The 27,721-nt window shown below is 42.9% G+C and overlaps 1 protein-coding gene across 8 annotated transcripts; it reads right to left on the minus strand.

Annotated features, from left to right (window-relative positions):
• Positions 1 to 308: 308 nt before the first annotated feature.
• Positions 309 to 27,655, minus strand: LOC124034039 (sin3 histone deacetylase corepressor complex component SDS3). 8 transcript variants are annotated; one of them, XM_046346728.1, is made up of 13 exons: positions 27,451 to 27,655; positions 19,335 to 19,412; positions 16,216 to 16,285; positions 15,831 to 15,886; positions 15,010 to 15,081; positions 14,791 to 14,810; positions 14,509 to 14,665; positions 13,954 to 14,049; positions 13,641 to 13,727; positions 13,315 to 13,420; positions 7,132 to 7,216; positions 5,280 to 5,443; positions 309 to 649 (listed from the first exon to the last, which is right to left on the minus strand). In XM_046346728.1, the coding sequence occupies exons 1-12, from the start codon at positions 27,560 to 27,562 to the stop codon at positions 5,345 to 5,347; spliced, it is 1,038 nt and encodes a 345-aa protein (XP_046202684.1). In that variant the 5' UTR covers positions 27,563 to 27,655; the 3' UTR covers positions 309 to 649; positions 5,280 to 5,344. The 8 variants fall into 8 exon arrangements, with proteins under 8 accessions (XP_046202684.1, XP_046202685.1, XP_046202686.1 ...); XM_046346729.1 differs by having other exon boundaries at positions 309 to 670; XM_046346733.1 differs by lacking the exon at positions 309 to 649 and adding an exon at positions 7,755 to 7,919 and having other exon boundaries at positions 5,389 to 5,443.
• Between the last annotated feature and the right edge of the window lie 66 nt (positions 27,656 to 27,721).

Here is a 27,721-nt window from a genome sequence, read left to right on the forward strand (position 1 = left end):
CTGAAGATCATCTCATACTCTGTCAAATTGGATGGGGAGCATCGCTGCACAGCTATTTTCAGCTCTCTCCAGAGATGTTCGATCGGGTCCAAGTCCGGGCTCTGGCTTGGCCACTCAAGGATATTCAAAGACGTGTCTTGAAGTCCCTCCTGCGTAGTCTTGGATGAACCTGAGCTCAATTTCTGGTCTCATAGCAAAGGGTCTGAATACTTTTGTAAATAAGGTGTTTCTTTAAAAAAACACAATTTCAAAATTCTAAAAATCTTTTCACTTTCTCATTACTGGCTATTGTTTGTAGATTTGTCAACTCAAAGGCAATAACATCTTTAATAAATGGAACGCACAAAACGTACAATTAGAAATTGTTAGGTTTCATCTTCCCAGCCAAGTCCAATAGCTATTCCACGAGTGAATTAGACTCATCTAATGTCAATATCACAGATACAAATTAAAACCTTAAGTCAAGTCAATACATTATATATTTTTTTATAAGCAATAAAAAGGTCAATATAACAGGAGCAAAAAAACTATAAACAGACAATTTACCAGATGAAGAGACAATATGAAAATGTTGTGTCCATTTCCCCCTCCTCCACGTATTGATGGTGCAGTTCAGATGTCGCTCTTAGAAAATATGGCATGATTCCGGCTGAACGGCAGAGCAAGGAAACTGTTACAGAAATGTGTTAAGTGTAGAAAGAAATGTTAGTCCTATCCATCAGCTTTGAGCCCCTATGCACTTGTGTAGATCTGAGAGGAGTGGATAGTGTACACAAAATGGAAATAGTTCAGAAGTCTCTCAGGCATGGTGGAGCTATTACAAAATGTCTTATACCAGGGCAATCCATTCCTTTCAGCTCTACACAAAGCCTACAGGCTATTTGTAACAGGGCTTGAATCATGACAATAGAATAAAAACCTCTAGGTAAAATGGTTCCACCTGTGCTGGAAGATGGCCAAAAATTTAAAAAGAAATTTTAAAAATGTTCAAAAAAAATATAATGGACAGAATGCTTGGTTACAGTCTTGCTCTTCCCTTCCAGTGGTCCTGATTGGTTGCAACTAGGGATGCAAGATAGATCTGTGAGCATATCAGAAATCTACCGATATTAACTAAAAATGCCAACATCGGCATTGGCCCCATGTCTAGTTTAACGACGATGTGCAAAACCGATTTCAAAGCTGACGTGTATACCTATATAATGTAGGAAGATGACGTAATGACACCACGAAAAACACAGCGCTACACAGAAAAGAAGAAAAATACTAAGCGCACACTTCCAACAACTAAACATCTGTTCCAAGATCGGCTTCACCCAATGTGGTATGGATCTGAATTTTTTTATACTTTAGAACTGGAACTCCAAATCAGTAGCTAGCCAGCTAACTAGTTAGTAATCAGTTAGCTTGGACATAAGCCAGCCTCGTCGGGACAGCCTCAGTCTCTGTCCCGAAGCAAGCACCAGTTAGCCTGGAGCTAGCCTCCAGCTAGGACCATCTCCCGGCTAGCTGAAGAGATCCATCAGCCAATTCCTGGGCTTCAATACCTCTTTTGCCAATTGGCCTGGACCACTTTACTGCCGACACGGAGCACCGCCGATCCATCACGACTGATCTGCCGACGACAGCGTTCGAGGGGGTTTCTACAGGCTCTTCCGTTGATGTCCCCCGCAGGCCCATCTGCTTGCCCCGGCCTGCTAGCTGTCTGAATCGCCATGTCTCCAGCCTAACTACTCACTGGACCCTATGATCACTCAGCTACACATGACTCTCCCTAATGTCAATATGCATTGTCTACTGCCGTTTTGGTTAGTGATTGTCTTATTTCACTGTAGAGCCTCCAGCCCAGCTCAAAATGCCTCATCTAGTCATTTTGTTCCACCCCCAACACATGCGGTGACCTCACCTGGCTTATGATGCCTCCAGAGACAAAACCTCTTATCCTCACTCAACGCTTAGGTTTACCTCCACTGTACTTACATCCTACCACACCCTTGTCTGTACAATCTGTTCTTCCGTGCTCAGAAATCTGCTCCTTTTACTCTGTTCCCAAACGCACTAGACGACCAGTTCTTATTGCCGTACACTTACCTAATCCTCCTCTGTTGATGTAGAGGTAAATCCAGGCCCTTACAGCCCCCAGCATCACTCCCATTCCCCCAGGCGCTCTCATTTTTTGACTTATGTAACCATAAAAGCCTTGGTTTCACGCATGTTAACATTAGAAGCCTCCCCCCTAAAAAAAAACACTACTTCAGCACACTCCGCCAACCCGGATGTCCTAGCCGTGTCTGAATCCTGGCTTAGGAAGGCCACCAAAGAATCCTGAAATTTCCACCCCTAACTATAACATTTTCCGACAAGTTAGAACTGCCAAAGGGGGCGGAGTTGCAATCTACTGCAGAGTTCTGTCATACTATCCAGGTCTGTGCCCAAACAAATTGAGCTTCTACTTATAAAAATCCACCGTTCCAGAAACAAGTCTTTCACCGTTGCCGCTCGTTATAGACCCGATTCAGCCCCGAGCTGTGCCCTGGAAACCATATGTGAATTGATCACCCCCATCGATCTTCAGAATTTGTACTGTTAGGTGACCTAAACTGGGACATGCTTAACACCCTGGCTGTCCTACAATCTGAGATAGTTGCCCTCAATCTCACACAAATTATCAAGGAACCTACCAGGTACAACCCTAAATCCGTAACCATGGGCACACTCTTAGATATCATCCTGACCAACTCGCCCTCTAAATAGACATTTGCTGTCTTCAACCAGGATCTCAGCGATAACTGCCTCATTGCCTGCGTGCGTAATGGGTCCGCTGTTAAACGACCACCCCGCAACACTGTCAAACACTCCCTTAAACACTTCAGTGAGCATGCCTTTCTAATCGACTTGGCCCGGGTATTCTGGAAGAATATTGACCTCATCCTGTCATTAGAGGATGCCTGGTTGCTCTTCAAAAGTGATTTCCTCATCATCTTAAATAAGCATGCCCCATTCCAAAAAAATGTACAACTAAGAACAGACATAGCTCTTGGTTCACTTCAGACTTCACTGCCCTTGACCAGTACAAAAACATCCTGTGGCGTTCTGCATTAGCGTTGAATAGGTCGCAGTTGCAAATGAGAACCTGTTCAACTAGCCTACCTGGTTAAATAAAGGTGAAAAAAAATATTATAATAAATCAGGTCAGGAACCAATATACTCAGTCAGTTAGGAAAGCTAAGGATAGCACTAATTCCAAAAAGTTTTGGGACACTAAAGTGCATGGAGAATAAGAGTGCCTGCTCCCAGCTGCCCACTGAACTGAGGATAGGAAACACTGTCACAGTCGATAAATCTAAGATAATCGAGAAATTCAATAAGCACTTTTCTACAGCTGGCCATGCTTTCCAACTGGCTACCCCTACCCTGGCCAACATCTCAGCACTCCCTGCAGCAACTTGCCCAAGCACCTTAACCACGATGAAGGTCTTAAACGATATAACCTCCACCGATAAAAGTCAGTACTGTGCAGCCGTCTACAACCTGGCCAAGGCTTTCGACTCTGTCAATCACCGCATTCGTATCGGCAGAGCCAATAGCATTGGCTTCTCAAATGACTGCCTCGCCTGGTTCACCAACTACTTCTCAGATAGAGTTCATTGTGTCAAATCGGAGGGCCTGGTGTCCGGACCTCTGGCAGTCTATGGGGGTGCCACAGGGTTCAATTCTCGGGCCGACTCTTCTCTGTATATATCAACGTTATCGCTCTTCTTGCTGGTGATTCTCTGATCCACCTATACACCATTCTGTATACATCCAACCCTTCTTGAGACGTTGTGCTTACAAAACTCCAGAGCTTCAACGCCATACAACATTCTTCCGTGGCTTCCAACTGCTTTTAAAATGCTAGTAAAAATAAGTGCATGCTCTTTAAACGATGTCTGCCCGCACCCTCCCGCCTGACTAGATTCACTATTCTGGACGGTTCTGACTTAGAATATGTTGACAACTACAAATACCTAAGCGTCTGGTTAGTGTGAACTCTCCTTCCAGACTCACATTATGTATCTTCAATCCAAAATTAAATCTAGAATCGGCTTCCTATTTCGCAACAAAGCCGCCTTCACTCATGTCGCCAAACATACCCTTGTAAAACTATAATACCGATCCTTGACTTCGGCGCTGTCATTTACAAAATAGCCTCCAACACTACTCAGCAAACTAGATGTAGTCGATCATAGTGCCATCCGTTTTGTCACCACCACTGCGACTTGTATGCTCATTGGCTGGCCCTCGCTACATATTCATCACCAAATCCACTGGCTCCAGGTCATCTATAAGTCTTTGCTAGGTAAAGCCCCACCTTACCTCAGCTCACTGGTCACCATAGCAACACCCACCCGTAGCACGTGCTCCAGCAGGTATATTGCACTGGTCATCCCCAAAGCCAACATTTCCTTTTGCCACCTTTCCTTCCAGTTCACTGCTGCCAATGACAGGAACGAATTGCAACAAAGGAAATGACTGAAGCCTTATAGCTCCCTCTCTAAATTTAAGCATCAGCTGTCAGAGCAGCTTACCGATCACTGTACCTGTACACAGCCAATCTGTAAATAGCACACCCAACTACAGCATCCCCATATTATTACTTACCCTCTTGCACCACCAGTATCTCTACTTGCACATTCATCATCTGCACATCTATCACTCCAGTGTTAATGCTAAATTGTAAATATTTCACCTCTATGGCCTATTTATTGCCTTACCTCCTCGCCTGACTCTTCTACATATGCACACACTGTACATTGATTTTCTACTGTGTTATTGACTGTACATTTATGTGTAACTGTTGTTTTTGTTGCACTGCTTTGCTTTATTTTGGTGTGTGTAACTTTTAACTAGGCAAGTCGGTTAAAGAACAAATTCTTATTTACAATGACGCCCTACCCCGGCCAAACCCAGAAGACACTGGGCCCTATGGGACTCCCAATCATGGCCAGATGTGATACAGCCTGGATTTGAACCAGGGACTGTAGTGACACCTCTTGCACTGAGATAGACCGCTGCGCCCGTTTGCGTGTTAACTATTTAACTGCACTAGAATGCTTAAAAGGCCGCAAAAGTGTTAAATATCGGGTATCGTTTTATTTGGCAAGGAAAATATCAATATTGGGCAAAAATGTTATATCAGTGCATCCCTAGTTGAAACATCAGGAAGTCATTGAGGAAACTTCCTCAGGCACACAGTAGGGCAGGGGATCAACATGAGGGAAGCCACATAATTTACTTACAAAAAGAGAGAATGAGGGAGATGCTATAGAGATGGATGGAGAAACAGAAGGAAGGGGCATGTGTTCTATGCCGCCGACCGCCGTCGGATGACAAACGCTCCTCTCTGCAGTTGTCCCAGGTAGATCCTCATCTTTGTGCTGTCAGTGGTCTTCCTCACCCAGATCTGTGAGGGGGAAACAGAACAAATTACTCATTACCTCGCCATGCAATAAGAAAGAGCATCTGTAGGGGAAAATCACAAGTTCAGTGGATGAAAAAGCAGCAAAAATCTAAATGTCACACAATTCCTAACATTCCACCGCATTTTAAATCATGCAGTCTAAGATTCCAAAACTGTAGAAGACATACGCCTAAAACGCATAACTGTAGCTGTGTAGCCTGGCATCAGATCAGTTTGAACTTGAACTACACTGAACAAAAATAAAAATGCAACAATTTCACAGATTATACTGTGTTACAGTTCATGAGGAAAAATCTGTCCATTTCTATCAATTACACCCTGACCTATGGATTTCATGACTGGGAATACAGATATGCATGTGGGTCACAGATACCTTAAATGTAGGGCCAAAAACCAGTCAGAATCTGGTGTGACCAACTCTTGCCTCATGCAACATCTACTTCAAATGGAGTTGATCAGGCTGTTGATCGAGGCCTGTGGAATGTTGTCCCGCTCCTCTTCAATGGCTGTGCTTAGTTGCTGGATATTGGCGGTAACTGGAACACGCTGTCGTACATCGATCCAGAGCATCCCAAACATGGGTGACATGTATACAGGCCATGGAAGAACTGGGACATTTTCAGCTTCCAGGAATTGTGTACAGACGCTTACGACATCGGGCCTTACATTTTATGCTGAAACATGAGGTGATGGCGGAGGATGAATGGCACGACATGGGCCTCAGGATCTCGTCACAGTATCTCTGTGCATTTAATTGCCATTGATAAAATGCTATTCTGTTCATTGTCTGTAGCTTATGCCTGGACATACCATAACCATGGGCACACTGTTCACGTTGTTGACATCAGGAAACCTCTCACCCACACAACGCCATACAAGCTGTCTGCCACCTGCCCGGTACAGTTGAACCGGGATTCATTGTGAAGAGCACACTTCCCCAGCCATCGAAGTGGCCATCGAAGGTGAGCATTTGCCCACTGAAGTCTTTTAGGTCAAGACCCTGGTGAGGACAACGAATACACAGATGAGCTTCACTGAGACGGTTCGTGCAGAAATGATTTGGTTTTGTAAGCCCAGTTCTATCAACTGTCCGGATGGCTGATCGCAGGTGAAGAAGCCCAATGTGGAGGTCCTGCTCTAATGTGGTTACACATGGTCTACGGTTGTGAGGCTGGTTGGACATACTACCAAACCTTCTAAAATGACATTGGAGGCAGATTATGGTAGAGAAATTAACATTACATTATCTGGCAACAACTGGTGGACATTCCTCAAGTCAGCATGACAATAGCACACACCCTCAAAACTTGAGACATCTGTGGCATTGTGTTCTGTGACATTTTAGAGGGGCTTTTCATTGTCCCCAGCAAAAGGTGCATCTGTAATGATTGTGCTGTTTAATAAACTTATTGATATGCCACACCTGTCATGTGGATGGATTATCTTGGAAAAGGACAAATTCTCACCAACAGAGACGTAAACCAAATTTGAGAGAAATAAGCTTTTAGTGAGTATTGATCATTTCTGAGATCTTTTATTTCATCTCATAAAAGATGGGACTAACACTTTAAATGTTGCGTTTATATTTTTTGTTCAGTGTAGTATGCAAGGACTAAAGACAGCCGGTAGCCTGGTCTAAGATATTTGTGCTATAAGGGTCTGACACCCACCTCGTTTGTTCCCACAGAGCTGATGACACAGCTGATCTTGGTATTCTCCTTTGACTCCAGGTAGATGGCTTGGCCCTTATGGTACCTGACAGGGTCAAGACAAGAACAAAACTACATGAGCCAAAAAAAAACTGTAGCAATTAAACACTTCATGCTGGAAAAGAAAGTATGATCATTATCTTACCTTGTTTTCAGTGGCCATTTCAGACATTTCTAAGCAGTGTCCTTAAAAAAACGGACATTTAAATTAAAAAGGCAAAATATTTAAATGTAGTTCCTCTAATGTTTAATCGACTGACATTGAGTGAGGGGGTAAGAGCAGGGATCAGTCCATTCAGGTAAGAATGTCATACAGTACCAGACAAACGTTTGGACACCTACTCATTCAAGGGTTTTTCCTTTATTATTACTATTTTCTACATTATAGAATAGTAGTGATGTCATCAAAACATATGGAATCATGTAGTAACCAGAAAAGTGTTAAATATAAAATATATTTTGATTTGTTTAATATTCTTCAAAGTAGCCACCCTTTGCCTTGATGACAGCTTTGCACATTCTTGGCATTCTCACAATCAGCTTCACCTGAAATGCTTTTCCAACAGTCTTGAAGGAGTACCCACATATGCTGAGAGCTTGTTGGCTGCTTTTCCACCACTCTGTGGTCCTACTCATCTCAATTGGGTTGAGGTCGGGTGATTGTGGAGGCCACGTCATCTGATGCTGCCCTCCATCACTCCTTGGTCAAATATTCCTTACACAGTCTGGAGGGGTGTTGGGTCATTGTCCTGTTGAAAAACAAATGATAGTGGGACTAAGCACAAACCAGATGGGATGGCGTATAGCTACAGAATGCTGTGGTAGCCATGCTGGTTAAATAAATCAGACAGTGTCACCAGCAAAGCACCATCAGACCACCGCCATTCTTCATGGTGGGAACCACACATGTGGAGATCATCCGTTCACCTACTCTGCTTCTCACAAAGACACAGTAGTTGGAACCAAAAAAGTCAAATTTGGACTCAGACCAAAAGGACAGCTTTCCATCAGTCTAACGTCCATTGCTCGTGTTTCTTGGCCCAAGCAAGTCTCTTCTTATTGGTGACCTTTAGTAGTGGTTTCTTTGCAGCAACTCAACCACGAAGGCCTGATTTATGCAGTCTCCATTGAACAGTTGATGTTGAGTTGTCTGTTAATTGAACTCTGACACTTATTTGAGCTGCAATTTCTGAGGCTGGTAACTAATGAACATATCCGCTGAAGACGAGTTAACGCTGGGTCTTCCTTTCCTGTGGTGCTCCTCACGAGAGCCAGTTTATCATAGCGCTTGGTTTTTGCGACTACACTTGAAGAAACTTTAAGTTGAAATCTTCCAGATTGACTGACCATGCTTAAAGTAACGGACTGTCGTTTCATTTTGCTTATTTAAGCTGTTCTTGCCCAAATATGGACTTGGTCTTTTACCAAACAGGGCTGTCACAATACAATTGATTGGCTCAAACACACTAGGTAAACAAATTCCACAAATTAACTTGAGGCACACCTGTTGAATGAAATGCATTCTAGGAGACTATCTCATGAAGTTGGTTGAGAATTCCAAGCGTGTTGCAAAGCCGTCAAGGCAAACGGTGGCTACTTTGAAGAATCTCAAATATATTTTGATTTGTTTAACACTTTCTTGGTTACTACTTTATTCCATGTGTTATTTGATAGTTTTGATGTCATCACTATTATTCTACAATGTAGAAAATAGTAAAAAATAAAGAAACCCTGGAATGAGTAGGTGTGTCCAAACTTTTGACTGGTACTGCACACACATTATCTATTTAATGTAATTTTAAAAGGTAATCTAACAGAATCTGCTTGTCCTGTATGACAGCCAGCCAGGTAATCTTGGATTATCATATATCTGTCTGGGGAGAGTCATCCTGAGGTAAGAGCAGAAGCAGGTGGAACAGACTAAACAGACAGTAATCACTTTGAAAGGAGATGTAGATAGTACATTTCCCCATGGACGTGGTATATCCAGTATCCTCACCAAAGCCATATAGTTTCACGGTTAACAACAGAGTGAGACTGATAGCAGCAAGCACTACTTAGTGGTCCATCACCTGAGCCCCTCCTCATTTCAAAATTTAGAGGCTACATGAAAGTCATGGAAAAGGAACACATTTCAAATTTCCACTCTTCAAAAGGAATTATTCATTGACGTTTGATGTCCTATGCAGAGAGCACTAGACTCTCCATCTCTACCCAAAGGGCCTGAGAGGACAGATTATCCAAGTAAAGCCAACATTCAGTCCTTTCTGTCAGAATGGCCAATGCCATGTTCATGCTTCATGATAGTGGAATGTAAATCCATGGTAGCAGATAACCTTTCTCTACTGACCAGAGGGCAGATAGTATTTTGTAGGTAAGTTCACTAAAACCTTTGCAGACATGCCAGAAATACAGCCAGTAAAGGCTACAATTCTTGTTGTATAGTATTTATACGGGTGTGTGGCCATCTAGTGGCTAATAAGTCAACTGCATCATGGATTAAAAACTCAATATTCTATAATAATAAACAGTTTAGTAGGTCACATGTTTCGCCCCATTTTTGGGGATTTAAAAAAAAAAAAAGTGTGAATAAAAAGGACCACAGTGGACCTAAGTTTGACTTTATCAACCTAAATGAAAATCCCCTTTTTATTCTGCATTTAAAAAAAAGTGTAATAAAACAAATTAAAGTGAAAATAAACAAAGGCCATTGTGATTGAACAAGCTTCGCATGCAATTACATTAAACTTAAATTAAAAGCAGCCTCGGATAGCCACCGGTCCCTTTTAAAAAGGGGTGGCAGGTAGCCTAGTGGATAGATTGTTGGACCAGTCAGTTACCGAAAGGTTGCTGGATCGAATCACCGAGCTGACAAGGTAAAAATCTGTCGTTCTGCCCCTGAACAAGGCAGTTAACCCATTGTTCCTAGGAAGTTATTGTAAATAATAATTTGTTCTTAACCGACTTACCTATTAAAAAAAATAAAAAACATTTCACTGCAATTACATGAGATTCAAGGCGTGAGAGTGGTGCTGAAGCTCGAAAATCAGGGGTGCATGATTGGCAGCCAAGTCTGACTTTTGATGGATTTGTCATTACAAATGTCTATACTGTCACAAACAGTGTGGTAGTATTGAGTTTTCAAAAATGTATTAAGCAAAAGCTGTGTGCATTAAGGAAAGATGGGCTTCTATTTTAGCCACACGTCTCCAATAACCGCTGGTGTGTTTAGTAAGTGCAGAAACTACTGGGCTATTAATCGAAGTTTTAAAGTATGCATGTACCGTGCATTCAGAAAATATTCTGAGCACTTCAAATTCCCCAAATGTTCTGACGTTACAGCCTTATTCTAAAATTGATTGAAGACATTTAATTCCCTCAAATCTACACACAACACCCCATAATGACAAAGACAAAACATGTTTTATTATATACTGCTCAAAAAAATAAAGGGAACACTTAAACAACACAATGTAACTCCAAGTCAATCACACTACTGTGAAATCAAACTGTCCACTTAGGAAGCAACACTGATTGACAATCAATTTCACATGCTGTTGTGCAAATGGAATAGACAAATTATAGGCAATTAGCAAGACAGCCCCAATAAAGGAGTGGTTCTGCAGGTGGTGACCACAGACCACCCACTTCTCAGTTCCTATGCTTCCTGGCTGATGTTTTGGTCACTTTTGAATGCTGGCGGTGCTTTCACTCTAGTGGTAGCATGAGACGGAGTCTACAACCCACACAAGTGGTTCAGGTAGTGCAGCTCATCCAGGATGGCACATCAATGCGAGCTGTGGCAAGAAGGTTTGCTGTGTCTGGAGCCGCTACCAGGAGACAGGCCAGTACATCAGGAGACGTGGAGGAGGCCGTAGGAGGGCAACAACCCAGCAGCAGGACCGCTACCTCAGACTTTGTGCAAGGAGGAGCAGGAGGAACACTGCCAGAGCCCTGCAAAATGACCTCCAGCAGGCCACAAATGTGCATGTGTCTGCTCAAACGGTCAGAAACAGACACCCACTCCATGAGGGTGATATGAGGGCCCGATGTCCACAGGTGGGGGTTGTGCTTACAGCCCAACACCGTGCAGGGCGCTTGGCATTTGCCAGAGATCACCAAGATTGGCAAATTCGCCACTGGCGCCCTGTGCTCTTCACAGATGTGCTCAGTGTGAACCTGCTTACATGTGACAGACGTGACAGAGTCTGGAGACGCCGTGGAGAACATTCTGCTGCCTGCAACATCCTCCAGCATGACCGGTTTGGCAGTGGGTCAGTCATGGTGTGGGGTGGCATTTCTTTGGGGGGCCGCACAGCTCTCCATGTGCTCGCCAGAGGTAGCCGGACTGCCATTAGGTACCGAGATGAGATCCTCAGACCCCTTGTGAGACCATATGCTGGTGCGGTTGGCCCTGGGTTCCTCCTAATGCAAGACAATGCTAGACCTCATGTGGCTGGAGTGTGTCAGTAGTTCCTGCAAGAGGAAGGCATTGATGCTATGGACTGGCCCGGCCATTCCCCAGACCTGAATCCAATTGAGCACATCTGGGACATCATGTCTCGCTCCATCCACCAACACCACGTTGCACCATAGACTGTCCAGGTCTGGGAGGAGATCCCCCAGGAGACCATCCGCCACCTCATTAGGAGCATGCCCAGGCGTTGTAGGGAGGGCATACAGGCACGTGGAGGCCACACACACTACTGAGTCTCATTTGGACTTGTTTTAAGAAAATTATATCAAAGTTAGATCAGCCTGTAGTGTGGTTTTCCACTTTAATTTTGAGTGCGACTCCAAATCCAGAACTCCATGGTTTGATAAATTTGATTTCCATTGATAATTTGTGTGATTTTGTTGTCAGCACATTCAACTATGTAAAGAAAAAAGTATTTAATAAGAATATCATTCATTCAGATCTAGGATGTGTTATTTTAGTGTTCCCTTTATTTTTTTGAGCAGTGTATTTCAGCAAATGTATTAAATATATATACACTTTTTTTTTTTAATACCTTCACTATTCAGACCCTTTGCCATGAGCCTCAAAATTGAGCTCAGGTGCATCCTGTTTCCATTGATTATCTTTGAGATGTTTCTACAACTTGATTGGAGTCCACCTGTGGTAAATTCAAATGATTGGACATGATTTGGAAATACACATGCCGGTCTACATATTGTCCCAGTTTACAGTGCATGTCAGAGCAAAGACCAAGCCATGAGGTTGAAGGAATTGTACTTAGAGCGCCGAGACAGGATTGTGTCAAGGCACAGATCTGTGGAAGGGTACCAAAACATTTCTGCGGCAATGAAGGTCCTCAAGAACACAGTGGCCTCCATCATTTCATAAATGGAAGAAATTTGGGACCACCAAGGCTCTTGCTAGAGCTGGCAGCCCATCCAAACTGAGCAATTGGAGGAAAACGTCCTTGGTCAGGGACGTGACCAAGAACACGATGGTCACTGACAGAGCTCCAGAGTCACTCTCTGTGGAGATGGGAGAACCTTCCAGAAGGACAACATCTCCGCAGCACTCCACTAATCCGGCCAGATGGAAGCCACTCCTCAGTGAAAAGGCAAATGACAGCCGCTTAGTTTGCCAAAAGTCACCTAAAGGCCTCTCAGACCATGAGAACGAAGATTGTCTGGTCTGATGAAACCAAGACTTAACTCTTTGGCCTTAATGCCAAGCGTCACCTGACACCATCCCTACGGTGAAAAATGGTGGTGACAGCATCATGCAGTAGTGATGTTTTTCAGCAGCAGGGACTGGGAGACTAGTCAGGATCGAGGGAAAGATGAACGGAGCAGGGAGATCCTTGATGAAAACCTGCTCCAGAGTGCTCAGGACCTCAGCCTGGGGCGAAGGTTCACCTTTCAACAGGACAACAACCTTAAGCACACAGCCAAGACAACACAGGAGTGGGCTTCTGGACAAGTCTCTGAATGTCCTTGAGTGGCCGAACCAGAGCGCAAACTTAAACCCGATCGAACATCTCTGGAGAGATCTGTTTTTGCTTTGTTATTATGGGGTATTGTGTGTAGATTGGGGGGGGGGACAATTTAAGCCATTTTAATACGGCTATAACGTAACAAAAAGTGGAAAAGTCAAGGAGTCTGAATACTTTCCGAATGCACTGTATGTACCATCTCTTGTCATAGTAGAGCTTTCCTTCTTCGATGCGGGCTTCATAGCGCTGTGAAGGGGCCTCTACTGGAGTGGTGGGCATATGGTCTGGAGAAGACGGAGACACTGGGGGAGAAAACATGGCATGAGAACACAAATCCATCTATTCATTTCAATGTAAATAGTTAACTTACTAACACGGCCTGGACAGGTTTTTATATTAAACAATGGTATCTAAAATTAAAATAATATTTTCTGAGCTAAAATCCTTTAATAACTTGATGTACTCTCATTTTATCTGAATAGGTCTTCAGACTAACTGAAACAATCATAAGAGTAGTAAAACCTGGATGCTTGGGGGACTTCAGCTGCTTGTTCAGTGTTCGCAGATCTTCCATTATCTGTTCGTCTGTTAGCAAATAGTTTAACTGAGGTGTGTCTAGTTAAGGACAACTCATATCATAATTTGTACCCAGATACTCCAAATAATATTTCTTTAAATAACATCTGTTATAACAGCTGTGCAAATTAGAAATGGGAAATGTACTGTAACTAAAGAATAAGTAAAGACAAGATTGTTATTGAAGACAGATGGATTCTGCACAGCGCATAGCTCGGGTCAAACCTTATATAAACAAGCAGAGAGTTGTAAAGGATATCAGGTGCAGGTTTCCTTCTTTTGTCTGGAATGGGGACTGGATCGTTGGGTCTCCTCCTCAACTTCCGGGTCATGATGGTTTTCACCTCCATAGAATCTAAAGGGAAACAAACCATGAGCTCACTGCAGCTGACACTCAAAGAAATAACTAAAACAGATTAAATGTATATCAGTATATTGATAACTATAATATATGTAAAGTATTTTCATTACGTAAAGTTACATGACCTTACAGGTTTTAATAACATTACTGCACAGTAACAAGATCATCAGCTGAGTGATTAGAATGAAATATGCACATTTTGAGTAAGAGAACACAATGCATCTAAGACTAGGCCATTTTAACTGGCACCCATGTTAATACCAAGGCTGTGAGATCTGAGATTGGCTTAAAAGCTCTCCCTCTCATCTCTAAAACACTTCCACTGCATGAACATAAATAAATTAGCCTACATAGTCTTCTTTCCTCAAATTTTTTCTCTTTCTCTCATTCTTTTTAATCCCCACATGAGGAGGGGGAGATTTCTCTGTTATCTTTTTCAGTGATTCTCCTTACCGCCGGTCAACTCCATTGTTAATTTCTCATTCTCTATCATCTTCTTCTTCTCCTCCAGCTCAGAAATTAAATTTTCCTTCAGCTCAACCTTCTTATCATCAAACTCCTTCACCGCCGCTTTTTTCTCTTTGATGTGGTTCCTTTCCACCTGTTCTGTCTGTGATAGACAGAAAAAGAGAGGAGGAGAGGTCCAGGGATGTTCACTGTGTCAAAAGGACATCATGGCAGGCTAATTATCCAATGGAATTACAATGTCAAGTAATAATATCAAACATGTCTGACCTCGAGTTGGAGGAAGAGATCTGTAGGAAACAGACAACACAACGGTAACGCTCATGTTAACTGAAACATTAGTTACTCCCTATATGTCACATTGACTTGTCACAAAACCTGCACATCCTTGGGTGAGTTTCAAGATCAAATTATAAAGAATATGGACTCTACACGTGGAAAACGACTACAACACCCATCTAGTTCAAAAACAGTGCACAGAGATCTTACCAGCATTGCGAAGTCTCTCTTTATATTGCTGGTCCAGCTTCTTCATTCTCTTCTGGTACTCCTGAAGTGTTCCTGCAGAGATGAGAAAACAGCATGTAACGTCCAACGTTCAACCAATTTTTGCAAGGAACAACACTACCACTGAAGTGTCATCGTAACAGTTGTGTCAAATGATAAAGGTCTGTGAAGCTACTACTTCAGCATGTTGAGGGATTTATGACATTGCATATCAAATAGATTGTTATTACAGTGAGGATGATTAATAGAGTATAGGATAGGCCAAATTCATAAATAAAGTAGCCTTGCACATGCCTTAGCTTGCGCGAGACAGAACAGCTCATAGGAGCAGGAGCCTATTTCTGTAGCGTGAGGCAGCTTTATGTACAAATATACCCCATGGACAGGATACTAGTCTATCACAGGGATTTACCGCCAATCTATCTCCGAGATGCATCGGGTCCCATTTTTACAGTCTTGGTTATGACTCAGCTAGGACCCAAACTCCCAATCTCAGGACGGACACTAACCACAGGGCCACGGAGTAGGTTGAATTCATAAATTAAAGGGCTCCCGAGAGAGGCAGCGGTCTAAGGCACTGTATCTCAGTGGTAGAGGCGTCACTACAGACCCTGGTTCAATATCACAACCGGACGTGATTGTGTGCCGCTCTATGGGACTCCCAATCGGCCCAGTGTCTTCCAGATTTGGATGGGGGTAGGGCGTCATTGTAAATAAGAACTTATTCTTAACGGACTGGCCTAGTTACATTTCAAAAACAATAAAATAACTGCAGTGAGGATAATTAGAAAAAGTGACATTACCTTCTTGGAGTTGCGTCAACTGCCTTTTCAATGATACCAACTTGTCTTTGTACATCCTGCAACAAAACAAACATGATTATCACAACCAACTACTGTATCTGTACATTTAGTCCTTCAAGATGAGGCTACATTATGAACATCCCATTTGGTCCATGTTGTCATCTATTCCAGGGCTCTCCAACCCTGTTCCTGTACAGCTACCCTCCTGTAGGTTTTCACTCCTACCCCAGTTGTAACTAACCTGATTCAGCTTATTAACAAGCAAATTATTAGAGTCAAGTGCTCTACATTAGAGTTGGAGTGAAGGACCTAGCGCTCCAGTAACAGGGTTGGAGAGCCCTGATTAATCTATCCAGCGTAACCATGCATTTTGGGGAAAACTCACTGTTCTTTAATTTCCACATAGTCATCCTCGTTGTGTTTCGCTAGGTCAGTTTCACTGGCGTCTTCAGTGTCTGAAAAAGGGCAAAAAAGCCTGATGTCAGTTATTAAAGTATACTAGCTATAAAGTATACTAGCTATAACCTTAAACCTAAAGTACCAAATTAGGCAATATCATATGGCATGCCAAGACATTTTCAGAACACGTTGGTCAATCACATTCCCAAATCAATGATATGAATACTTTTAGGACATGCGGTCCTCCATAAAGAGACCGGAAATCGTAGTAACGTTAGACTAATAAAAACATATGCACACAGTAAAGTTAACATTATTTGCGTCACCCATGACTCGGATACCAGCCATTTGTTTAAACTTACATAAACGCATACCAAAACACAGAAAAACGAGGTGCGGAGGCTGATAAAAGGGCACAGGTTCCCCCCCACTGATACATTCAAATATAGCTTGGGTAGTAGCTAAGTTAGTTTATGTCATAAGATAAACTAGGTAGTTCGCTACCTAACTGACTTAGCAGGCTACTACGGTCACAAGCAAAGTGGTAAACTAGCACGCTAGACATTCCGCGAACAACCTGGCTCGTTTGTATCAACAACTTCTCGCTGAAACGTCGCAGAAAGAAATGTACCACGGCAGAAAGCTACCGAATCGAGTAATTGGCCGTTTCTCATTTGATCATCCAACTAATTCTCAATGACGAACTGTTTACCTTGAGCGCCGAACGTTTGCCGCATGTTGACTTGCTAGCACAGTTGCTATTGCGTAGCTGATGGAGCCAAGTTCCAGGCGTGTGGTGTGATGTGGCAAGCTAACGTTAACTAGCTTAGCAACGACTCACTCGGAAGACTTGGTTAGCTAGCTAATTAAGCGAGTTTCTTTAGATTCAATCTCGTGAGCTTGACCTGTGTTTTGCAGAACGTTGCGTGACATTACCTACCTAGCCACCCTGACTCGTTAGTCAACTAGCAAACGTTGGTTGCCAAGCTACTGAGCTTGCCAGCGCAAAGGTTTTGCCGGTTACTTGTCAGCTGATTGTACTTGAACGTTAGCTAGATAGCTACTAGTCGACAAAAATTACGCTAGCTAGACAGTTTAAAAATGGATACCTTACCTTTGACAAAACAACTATCCATCAAAGTCAGTTAACATTGTTGGCTAGCGTCATTGCTGAATTTTTGAATGAGTTTGGCCGGACCTCAAAATCTAACTATCCAACCACCTTCATCGACATGCAAGGATAATTACAAAAATAAAACACGTTTCATATATTTCACACCAAGAATGTGTCAGAACAGGCCAATCAATTAAATCATAGGTGGTAAAGCCATTTTCTTGTCACATGTCAATGTTCTAACGTTACTGAGAATTACTGCCTGCCCTGACTTGTTCCTAACTTTTCTACTAATATTTTTAACATTTACATTTAAGTCATTTAGCAGACGCTCTTATCCAGAGCGACTTACAAATTGGTGCATTCACCTTATGACATCCAGTGGAACAGCCACTTTACAATAGTGCATCTAAATATTTTAAGGGGGGGGGTGAGAAGGATTACTTTATCCTATCCTAGGTATTCCTTAAAGAGGTGGGGTTTCAGGTGTCTCCGGAAGGTGGTGATTGACTCCGCTGTCCTGGCGTCGTGAGGGAGTTTGTTCCACCATTGGGGAGCCAGAGCAGCGAACAGTTTTGACTGGGCTGAGCGGGAACTGTACACGAATCAGAAGCCTGTGGTGTAGTGATGGGTCGTTCGCGAACGAGTCGGATCTAGAGCCGGTTCGCATATCAGAAGAGCCTAATCTATTTATACACATAAACAAATGAAGATATGAATAATCAAAATATTTTAATTAATATAATTAACTAATTCAAAATACGAAATAAACGAATAATAAGCTAAATGCTCAAGCGCACACAAATTCGTTCTGACCCTCTGCTCAGACTAACAACCTCACCTGTTCCGGTCAAATCAGACACAGTGTCAACCAATGACCAAATATGCGTGAGGGAGGGCCGAGCCAACTCACTCAGTCACACACTTAGCAGCAGAGGAGAGAGGAAGGACAGCTGGAAAAACAACAGCTGGAAAATTAGTCAGAAGCACAGTAGCATTTGGATGCATTTTAATAATGTAGACAATGTTAGAGCACGGTGTAGAATTTGCCGAAACAAAATCTCATAAAGCCAGTTCTACGCACAACCTACTGTGAACTGTGAAGCTAGCTTTAGCGAAGCTTCGAGAAACTAGCGAGCCTGCTAGTGATAGTGTTGGAGCCAGTACCTCCACACGTGGAGATGTATCCACTCAGTTAAGTAGGCCTACTCCGCAACCCACAGCAACACAGTCTTCTATGGACCTGTTTATGCCAAAGTCTGTAGCAAAACACGGCCAAATTGATATTGCATTGGCTAAAATGATTGCCACCAATTTCCAACCATTTTCGATCGTGGAGGACCGCGGTTTTGGAATTGTGAACATTGGATTTAGACTATTGCTATCATTTCTAAGCAGGAAACCCTTTCAAAATCACTTATTCCACAACTGTGGCTTCAGTGCGGGAAAGAGTCCAAAAAGCTACTGCAGTTTGCCTGACTGCTGGACATCAAGGGTAACCAGTTCTTACATGTTGGTTACATGTCACTTCAATGAAGATTTCTCGATGTCTAGCTGTCTTGTGGACTGCTTTGAGTTCAGCGACAGACACCTCAGATAACTTGGCAGAGGAACTGTTGAGTGGCCAGAGAATGGCAAGTAGATTGAAAAGTCGTCTGTTGTGTTAGCGACAATGCAGCAAACATAACCAAAGCCATAAATGTTCAAATGGACCCACCATCCATCTCTTGACCACACAATCAACCTGATTGTAAGAGATGTTCTGAAGGTGATGAAGCCCACTGTGGACAAAGTGTAAGCAGCTGTGGAATACTTCCAAAGGAGCACAGTAGGTGCTGAAAAACTCATATCTACACAACGCCGGATGGGGATAGCTGAGCTAAGGCCTAAACAAGACTGCACTACAAGGTGGAATTCAACATTTTATATGTTTAAGCGGTTTCTTGAGTCAAAGGATGCCATCATCTCTACTCTGGCCATTGTCAATGCACCTGTCGATGCTCTGACCCAAGAGGAATGGGAGGTGGTGGAGGAGGTGTGCAGAGTCCAGGAACCATTTGAGCAGGTCACTGTGGAGAGGTACAGTAAGCACTTATTACTACATCATTATTTAATCCAGTATTATATGTATGAGCAGTAGATGACAATGTAGTATCAGTAGACAAAACATGAACTAATAAGTTACTGTTCTTTTTTCAGCTATGTGACAGCCTCAAATTATATTCCTGTGTCTGCAGCGAATCACACCCAGCCACTAGACAGAAGCAAATGTAACCACAGGACATGCGACAGAGTTGATGGACACCCTATTTTCATCAATGGACAGAAAGTTCCACAGAATGGAATATAATCACGTGCTATCAGAAACCGCTGCACTTGACCCCAGGTTTAAGAAGTTAGCCTTCAGTGATGCCAGAGCGATTGATACGGCTCTTCAAAGAATAACCTCAGCAGCAGGGAGGGACAGCCCCAGCAGGCTCAGGCACCAGGAAGAAGAGTAATCAGATGGAGCAGAAGCACCAGCAGTAGTGCCACAAATGTCTGCTGTTTGGATGCTGTTTGACGAGAGAGAAACTGGGGATGCAGCACGAAGGAATCCCTCAGCAGATGCCATAATGGAGGTCCGATTTGGAGGAGCCCATCCTACAAAGATCTGCAGATCCTCTGAGCTGGTGGAAGAACAAAGCCTCCATCTACCCACGGCTTATGAAAGTCATGACAGGGAGACTGCATAGTGGCCACATCTGTTCCATCTGAGATGGTCTTCTCGAAAACGGGACAAATAATTACTGAGAAGACACCGCATCAGCCCCTCAAGTGAGGCAGCTTGCATTTCTGAATGCAAATCTCTCATAAAAGCAAAATATGGTCAGCATTGCTGTGTGCTGCTGGTTATAACATGGCACTAAAGAAGAGATAAGAGGGACTAGTTTAATGTTTTAAGTGGGTTGCTGCAGTTATGCACATTTATTAATTTCTCTTTAATATGGTGCAATATTCTATTATGTTGTTCAGATTGTATTTGTTTTGAATGGTTAGATTTCTATGCACTTTTTATATACATTAAAAGTTATACTTTAAATGCAAATGTTTAGTAGCATTCTTTTTCATAAACCAATGCATTTTTAAATAGAAGGTAGAATATAATTTCATTTAGTTCATTTACATGAACTGCAAGACTCAATAGAAGACAAAACCAGGAACAAACCAAAAAAGACGGGCTTTTGAAAAATTAACTATTTTTCATAAAATTGTACAGTTATCTTAGCTAGTTGAATTGCTAGCAGAATTGTTTACTTGTTGCTAAGCAGTTGCTAGGGACTCTCCTGTAAGAAGCTAGCTAGCTTACAAAGAATAACAACAAAAATATCTAGTTAACAGAAGAAAGGAAGACAAAATAAGGATAAAAGAAGGACAGAAGAAAAAGGAAAAGAAAGAGGACAACAAAGTGAAACAGTCAGCACTTCTATTGCAACTTCGTATTTCGTCGTCCTAACGTAGTCTACACTGCTATCTGCCCAGCAGCTAGCCAGCTAGCAAACGTCCACCGTCTACCGAATAGCAGCACTGTAGAAACTATTACACTCAACTGAACGACTTGATTAGTGTAGTGTTAGCTAGCTACATAGTTGTCTTTGCTGTCTTCGTATCCAAGATAATTGTGTAGTTTAGAGCGTGTAGTCTTAGAGTGATTATCTTAATTTACCGAGGTTAGCTAGCCAGCTATTTGTCGTCCTTAACGTAGGAGACTCTGCTAGCTAGCCAACAGCTAGCCAACGTCTACTGAATAGAACTTCCGCACTCAACAACCCGGTCGCATTCCGCTTCGCTCCACAGGTAGTATCACATTTTTCATTTTTTTTCAGATTTGTTTGATCGTAGCTAGCTACATAGCTAGCTACATAGCCGTCTGTGTATCAAAGATAATTGTGTAGTCTAGAGCGATTTTCTAGGTTAGCTAGCCAGCTATTGTCGTTCTTTTAACGCAACGTAACGTAATCAACACTGCTAGCTAGCCAGCTAGCCCCCGAATAGCAGCACTGTAGAAACTATTACACTCAACGGAACGACTTGATTAGTGTAGTGTCAACAACGCAGCCACTGCCAGCTAGCCTACAAAGTCAACAACGCAGCCACTGCCAGCTAGCCTACTTCAGCAGTACTGTATCATTTTAATCATTTTAGTCAATAAGATTCTTGCTACGTAAGCTTAACTTTCTGAACATTCGAGACGTGTAGTCCACTTGTCATTCCAATCTCCTTGCATTAGCGTAGCCTCTTCTGTAGCCTGTCAACTATGTGTCTGTCTATCCCTGTTCTCTCCTCTCTGCACAGACCATACAAACGCTCCACACCGCGTGGCCGCTGACACCCTAATCTGGTGGTCCCAGCGCACACGACCCACGTGGAGTTCCAGGTCTCCGGTAGCCTCTGGAACTGCCGATCTGCGGCCAACAAGGCAGAGTTCATCTCAGCCTATGCCTCCCTCCAGTCCCTCGACTTCTTGGCACTGACAGAAACATGGATCACCACAGATAACACTGCTACTCCTACTGCTCTCTCTTCGTCCGCCCACGTGTTCTCGCACACCCCGAGAGCTTCTGGTCAGCGGGGTGGTGGCATCGGGATCCTTATCTCTCCCAAGTGGTCATTCTCTCTTTCTCCCCTTACCCATCTGTCTATCGCCTCCTTTGAATTTCATGCTGTCACAGTTACCAGCCCTTTCAAGCTTAACATCCTTATCATTTATCGCCCTCCAGGTCCCCTCGGAGAGTTCATCAATGAGCTTGATGCATTGATAAGCTCCTTTCCTGAGGACGGCTCACCTCTCACAGTTCTGGGCGACTTTAACCTCCCCACGTCTACCTTTGACTCATTCCTCTCTGCCTCCTTCTTTCCACTCCTCTCCTCTTTTGACCTCACCCTCTCACCTTCCCCCTACTCACAAGGCAGGCAATACGCTCGACCTCATCTTTACTAGATGCTGTTCTTCCACTAACCTCATTGCAACTCCCCTCCAAGTCTCCGACCACTACCTTGTATCCTTTTCCCTCTCGCTCTCATCCAACACTTCCCACACTGCCCCTACTCGGATGGTATCGCGCCGTCCCAACCTTCGCTCTCTCTCCCCCCGCTACTCTCCTCTTCCATCCTATCATCTCTTCCCTCTGCTCAAACCTTCTCCAACCTATCTCCTGATTCTGCCTCCTCAACCCTCCTCTCCTCCCTTTCTGCATCCTTTGACTCTCTATGTCCCCTATCTTCCAGGCCGGCTCGGTCCTCCCCTCCCGCTCCGTGGCTTGACGACTCATTGCGAGCTAACAGAACAGGGCTCCGGGCAGCCGAGCGGAAATGGAGGAAAACTCGCCTCCCTGCGGACCTGGCATCCTTTCGCTCCCTCCTCTCTACATTTTCCTCCTCTGTCTCTGCTGCTAAAACCACTTTCTACCACTCTAAATTTCAAGCATCTGCCTCTAACCCTAGGAAGCTCTTTGCCACCTTCTCCTCCCTCCTGAATCCTCCTCCCCCTCCCCCTCCTCCTCTCTGCAGATGACTTCGTCAACCATTTTGAAAAGAAGGTCGACGACATCCGATCCTCGTTTGCTAAGTCAAACGACACTGCTGGTTCTGCTCACACTGCCCTACCCTGTGCTCTGACCTCTTTCTCCCCTCTCTCTCCAGATGAAATCTTGCGTCTTGTGACGGCCGGCCGCCCAACAACCTGCCCGCTCGACCCTATCCCCTCCTCTCTTCTCCAGACCATTTCCGGAGACCTTCTCCCTTACCTCACCTCGCTCATCAACTTATCCCTGACCGCTGGCTACGTCCCTTCCGTCTTCAAGAGAGCGAGAGTTGCACCCTTCTGAAAAAACCTACACTCGATCCCTCCGATGTTAACAACTACAGACCAGTATCCCTTCTTTCTTTTCTCTCCAAAACTCTTGAACGTGCCGTCCTTGGTCAGCTCTCCCGCTATCTCTCTCAGAATGACCTTCTTGATCCAAATCAGTCAGGTTTCAAGACTAGTCATTCAACTGAGACTGCTCTTCTCTGTATCACGGAGGCGCTCCGCACCGCTAAAGCTAACTCTCTCTCCTCTGCGCTCATCCTTCTAGACCTATCGGCTGCCTTCGATACTGTGAACCATCAGATCCTCCTCTCCACTCTCTCCGAGTTGGGCATCTCTGGCGCGGCCCACGCTTGGATTGCGTCCTACCTGACAGGTCGCTCCTACCAGGTGGCGTGGCGAGAATCTGTCTCCTCACCACGCGCTCTCACCACTGGTGTCCCCCAGGGCTCTGTTCTAGGCCCTCTCCTATTCTCGCTATACACCAAGTCACTTGGCTCTGTCATAACCTCACATGGTCTCTCCTATCATTGCTATGCAGACGACACACAATTAATCTTCTCCTTTCCCCTTCTGATGACCAGGTGGCGAATCGCATCTCTGCATGTCTGGCAGACATATCAGTGTGGATGACTGATCACCACCTCAAGCTGAACTTCGGCAAGATGGAGCTGCTCTTCCTCCCGGGAAGGACTGCCCGTTCCATGATCTCGCCATCACGGTTGACAACTCCATTGTGTCCTCCTCCCAGAGCACTAAGAACCTTGGCGTGATCCTGGACAACACCCTGTCGTTCTCAACTAACATCAAGGCGGTGGCCCGTTCCTGTAGGTTCATGCTCTACAACATCCGCAGATTACGACCCTGCCTCACACAGGAAGCAGCGCAGGTCCTAATCCAGGCACTTGTCATCTCCCGTCTGGATTACTGCAACTCGCTGTTGGCTGGGCTCCCTGCCTGTGCCATTAAACCCCTACAACTCATCCAGAACGCCGCAGCCCGTCTAGTGTTCAACCTTCCCAAGTTCTCTCACGTCACCCCGCTCCTCCGCTCTCTCCACTGGCTTCCAGTTGAAGCTCGCATCCGCTACAAGACCATGGTGCTTGCCTACGGAGCTGTGAGGGGAACGGCACCTCAGTACCTCCAGGCTCTGATCAGGCCCTACACCCAAATAAGGGCACTGCGTTCATCCACCTCTGGCCTGCTCGTCTCCCTACCACTGAGGAAGTACAGTTCCCGCTCAGCCCAGTCAAAACTGTTCGCTGCTCTGGCTCCCCAATGGTGGAACAAACTCCCTCACGACGCCAGGACAGCGGAGTCAATCACCACCTTCCGGAGACACCTGAAACCCCACCTCTTTAAGGAATACTTAGGATAGGATAAAGTAATCCTTCTCACCCCCCTTAAAATATTTAGATGCACTATTGTAAAGTGGCTGTTCCACTGGATGGCATAAGGTGAATGCACCAATTTGTAAGTCGCTCTGGATAAGAGCGTCTGCTAAATGACTTAAATGTAAATGTAAATTTAATAATTTAATTAGAATTGTTTTAACATCAATTATAGTCAAACTATCGCAAACTGTTTTGACTTGGAAAAAAATACAAAACATGTTTTTTTAAAGAGCCGTTAGGGAGCCGGCTCTTTTTGGTGAGCTGAGCAGACTCACTGAAAAGAGCTACTGTGTTGTTGTTGATTAAACTGGCCAGTCTTTTTTTGTTTTGTATTTTTTTCTATTAAGTAACAAAACAAATACAATCACAGAAATATACAAACAACCATAAACCTAACAGTGTTACATATCGAGATTGTCATGTCTCTTGTCAGAAGGCACGAACCAAGGTAAGTGTTCATGATAAATGTATTACTCAAAATACTCAAACAAAATAACCAAGAGTAGAAACAGTCCTGTCAGGTGCAGACACTAAACAGAAAATAACTACCCGCAAAACCCAAACGAAAAAGGACAACTTCTATATGATCCCCAATCAGAGACAACGATAGACAGCTGCCTCTGATTGGGAACCACACCAACATCGAAATAAAGAAACTACAATGCCCACCCTAACCATGATAGAGAATAAAAGCCTCTATGGCCAGGATGTGATGGTGATACATTTTCAATTTGTCAAAAAGGTTTGATACCAATTGCTTTTTGGTTTTTACACTTACTGATAGAATTTAAATGTAATTTTGAAATTTTCTTAGACAAATGTGTAAAGGGGTTTGTTCTCCACCCACTTCATTTCATGGATAAATTGTCTGCCATGAAAAATACACAAAATACCAATTAAAGTTAAATCAGGGTCCATATCATTTGGATCAAATTAAAACAATATAAGAGTCTTTCAAATGAACATTAATAGTAGCTAGTTTCTTTTAAAATAAAATATTTTAACTCAACCCAAAATCTTCTGACATAAGAACAATCCCAAAATAAATGGTCAAGAGTCTCTGGGCTACAACCACAAAATACACGTTATCAATAGTTATTTTGAAACTGTATAATAAAGGTTTTTACAGGGTAGATTCTTTGAATTAGTTTATGATATTTCTTTCACCTTTTTAGATACAGTATTTCCCAGAAAACAACAAGACTCTGTTCAAGTTCACTTGTCCTAGGGTTACATTCTAGTATATTCTAGCAGAGGGAATAGTAACATTTGACAGTTATCTTTTATACACGTTATTACATGTATAGTTTAAAATGTCAATTCATTATAGTCGTACAGAGGCTACAAAATCCTCAACAGTAGCACTTGGAGTACTGTTATATTCTCATAAAAGAAGAATAGCACCTTTAGGGACAGCTCTAACAACTATTTGACACTCCTCTGGATTTGTGTGTTCTCATAAATTCTGGATAATCATATAGTTGTCCATCATTATTCAATCATTGTTTAACCCAGATAATGCTGTTGTCAAACCAGTTATGGAAAAACAAAGACTTGTTTTTGTATCTTATGTCTATTATTCCAGATTGTATATCTATGTGGGGGGAAATTGTGTTTGTACATGAGGTTCCAAGTTAGAAGTACTTGTTTATGAAAGTTAGCAAACTTAAGAGATCTAACCACATCAAAGTTGCATTTGAGCAAGAATTCTAGACCACCAATCTTTTGGAATATTACATTTGGGACTATATTCCAAATGCAATCCTTATTTCTTAAATAGTTTTGTATCCATTTAAACTTAGATTATATTATAGGTTTTAAAATCCAGAGCATTCAACCCTCCCTCACTTTGGGTTCTACATATTACCGTTTTTCTTAAATAATGAGGTTTAGTCCACCATATGAAGTAAAATAATTTAGTATCAGCCATTTTAGTTAGAGGAACATCCAAGGCAAGGGAGGTAAACACCAACCTTGATAGACCTTCAGATTGACAAAAGTACACGTCCAGATAAAGAAAGCTATCTTAATAACCAGCAGTTAAATCTCTTTACAATTTTCTCTACAATACGAGAAACATTTAAGTTGTCCCTTTCTTTCTGATCGTTGCTAACTTTAATACGAAGATATATGATCACATCTTTTACAAGGATATTACATAATGAGTTTAAGGTCACATTTTTTCAACGCAAATAAATCGCATGTTCTAATATTCAGGGATAAACCAGATACACGTGAGAAGGCATTAATACATTCAATAGCTTTCCTGACTTCAATATGTTATTTTTTTATTTAAAATGTAGTGTCAACAAATTGTGAATATTCTCTCTTTATCTTGTATCTGAATACCCCTAAAACTATACATATTGATATTTTGCCATAACTTGTGTGACCCCAAAATATAAAAGCTGGGCATCCTTGTTTAATTCCGCGCCTAATGTCGAATCTCTGTGAAGTTCATTGGGATAATTTAACAGAGTTGTTACTATTATTGGAAAGTGTCTTAACTACACTTCGAAAATAGACCAACCCCCAAAATCGAAGTCTCAAAAATAAAATGTTCAACTGTATCAAAAGACGTAAAATTGTACAAATAAAGCTATATTCCATAATGTGTGGTTAGCTAGTTAGTTAACTACGGTACTGTAGCTATCGTTACATCGTTGCTCACGCTATCGTCAGCTCAAACGTACTGCCTTTACAGTTCAATGGGAATGAGTTTATAAAAATATTAAAAAGTTAATATATTTTTTTTTAAATCCAACGTGAATTAATGTTCCTTAGAAAATAAAACATGTGTAACGCGTTAGCCAGCTAAAGCTAACTAAACGAGTCAGTGAACCTAGCTAGTTTAGCTAACGTTACCTTCTTCCGAGTCTATTCCTCTGAAGCTTCGATCATCGTCCTCGTCCACACTATCAAGTTCTTCTTCATCATTGTAATAATCTACCATCGGTGATAGTAAAGTGGAAGCCATATGATGGCTAGCTAGTAAAATTGTAAACAAACGTTAGATAAACAATCGATTTGAATTGCTGTACATAACAAAACAGCGCCTACGTCTGTTAAGACCCCAATATATGTGAGATGGCCGCCAACGCGCCTGACCAAAATCTAAAATTCACAAAACTAAATT

Source organism: Oncorhynchus gorbuscha, linkage group LG04, assembly GCF_021184085.1.
Source record: "Oncorhynchus gorbuscha isolate QuinsamMale2020 ecotype Even-year linkage group LG04, OgorEven_v1.0, whole genome shotgun sequence".
NCBI lineage: Eukaryota > Metazoa > Chordata > Actinopteri > Salmoniformes > Salmonidae > Oncorhynchus > Oncorhynchus gorbuscha.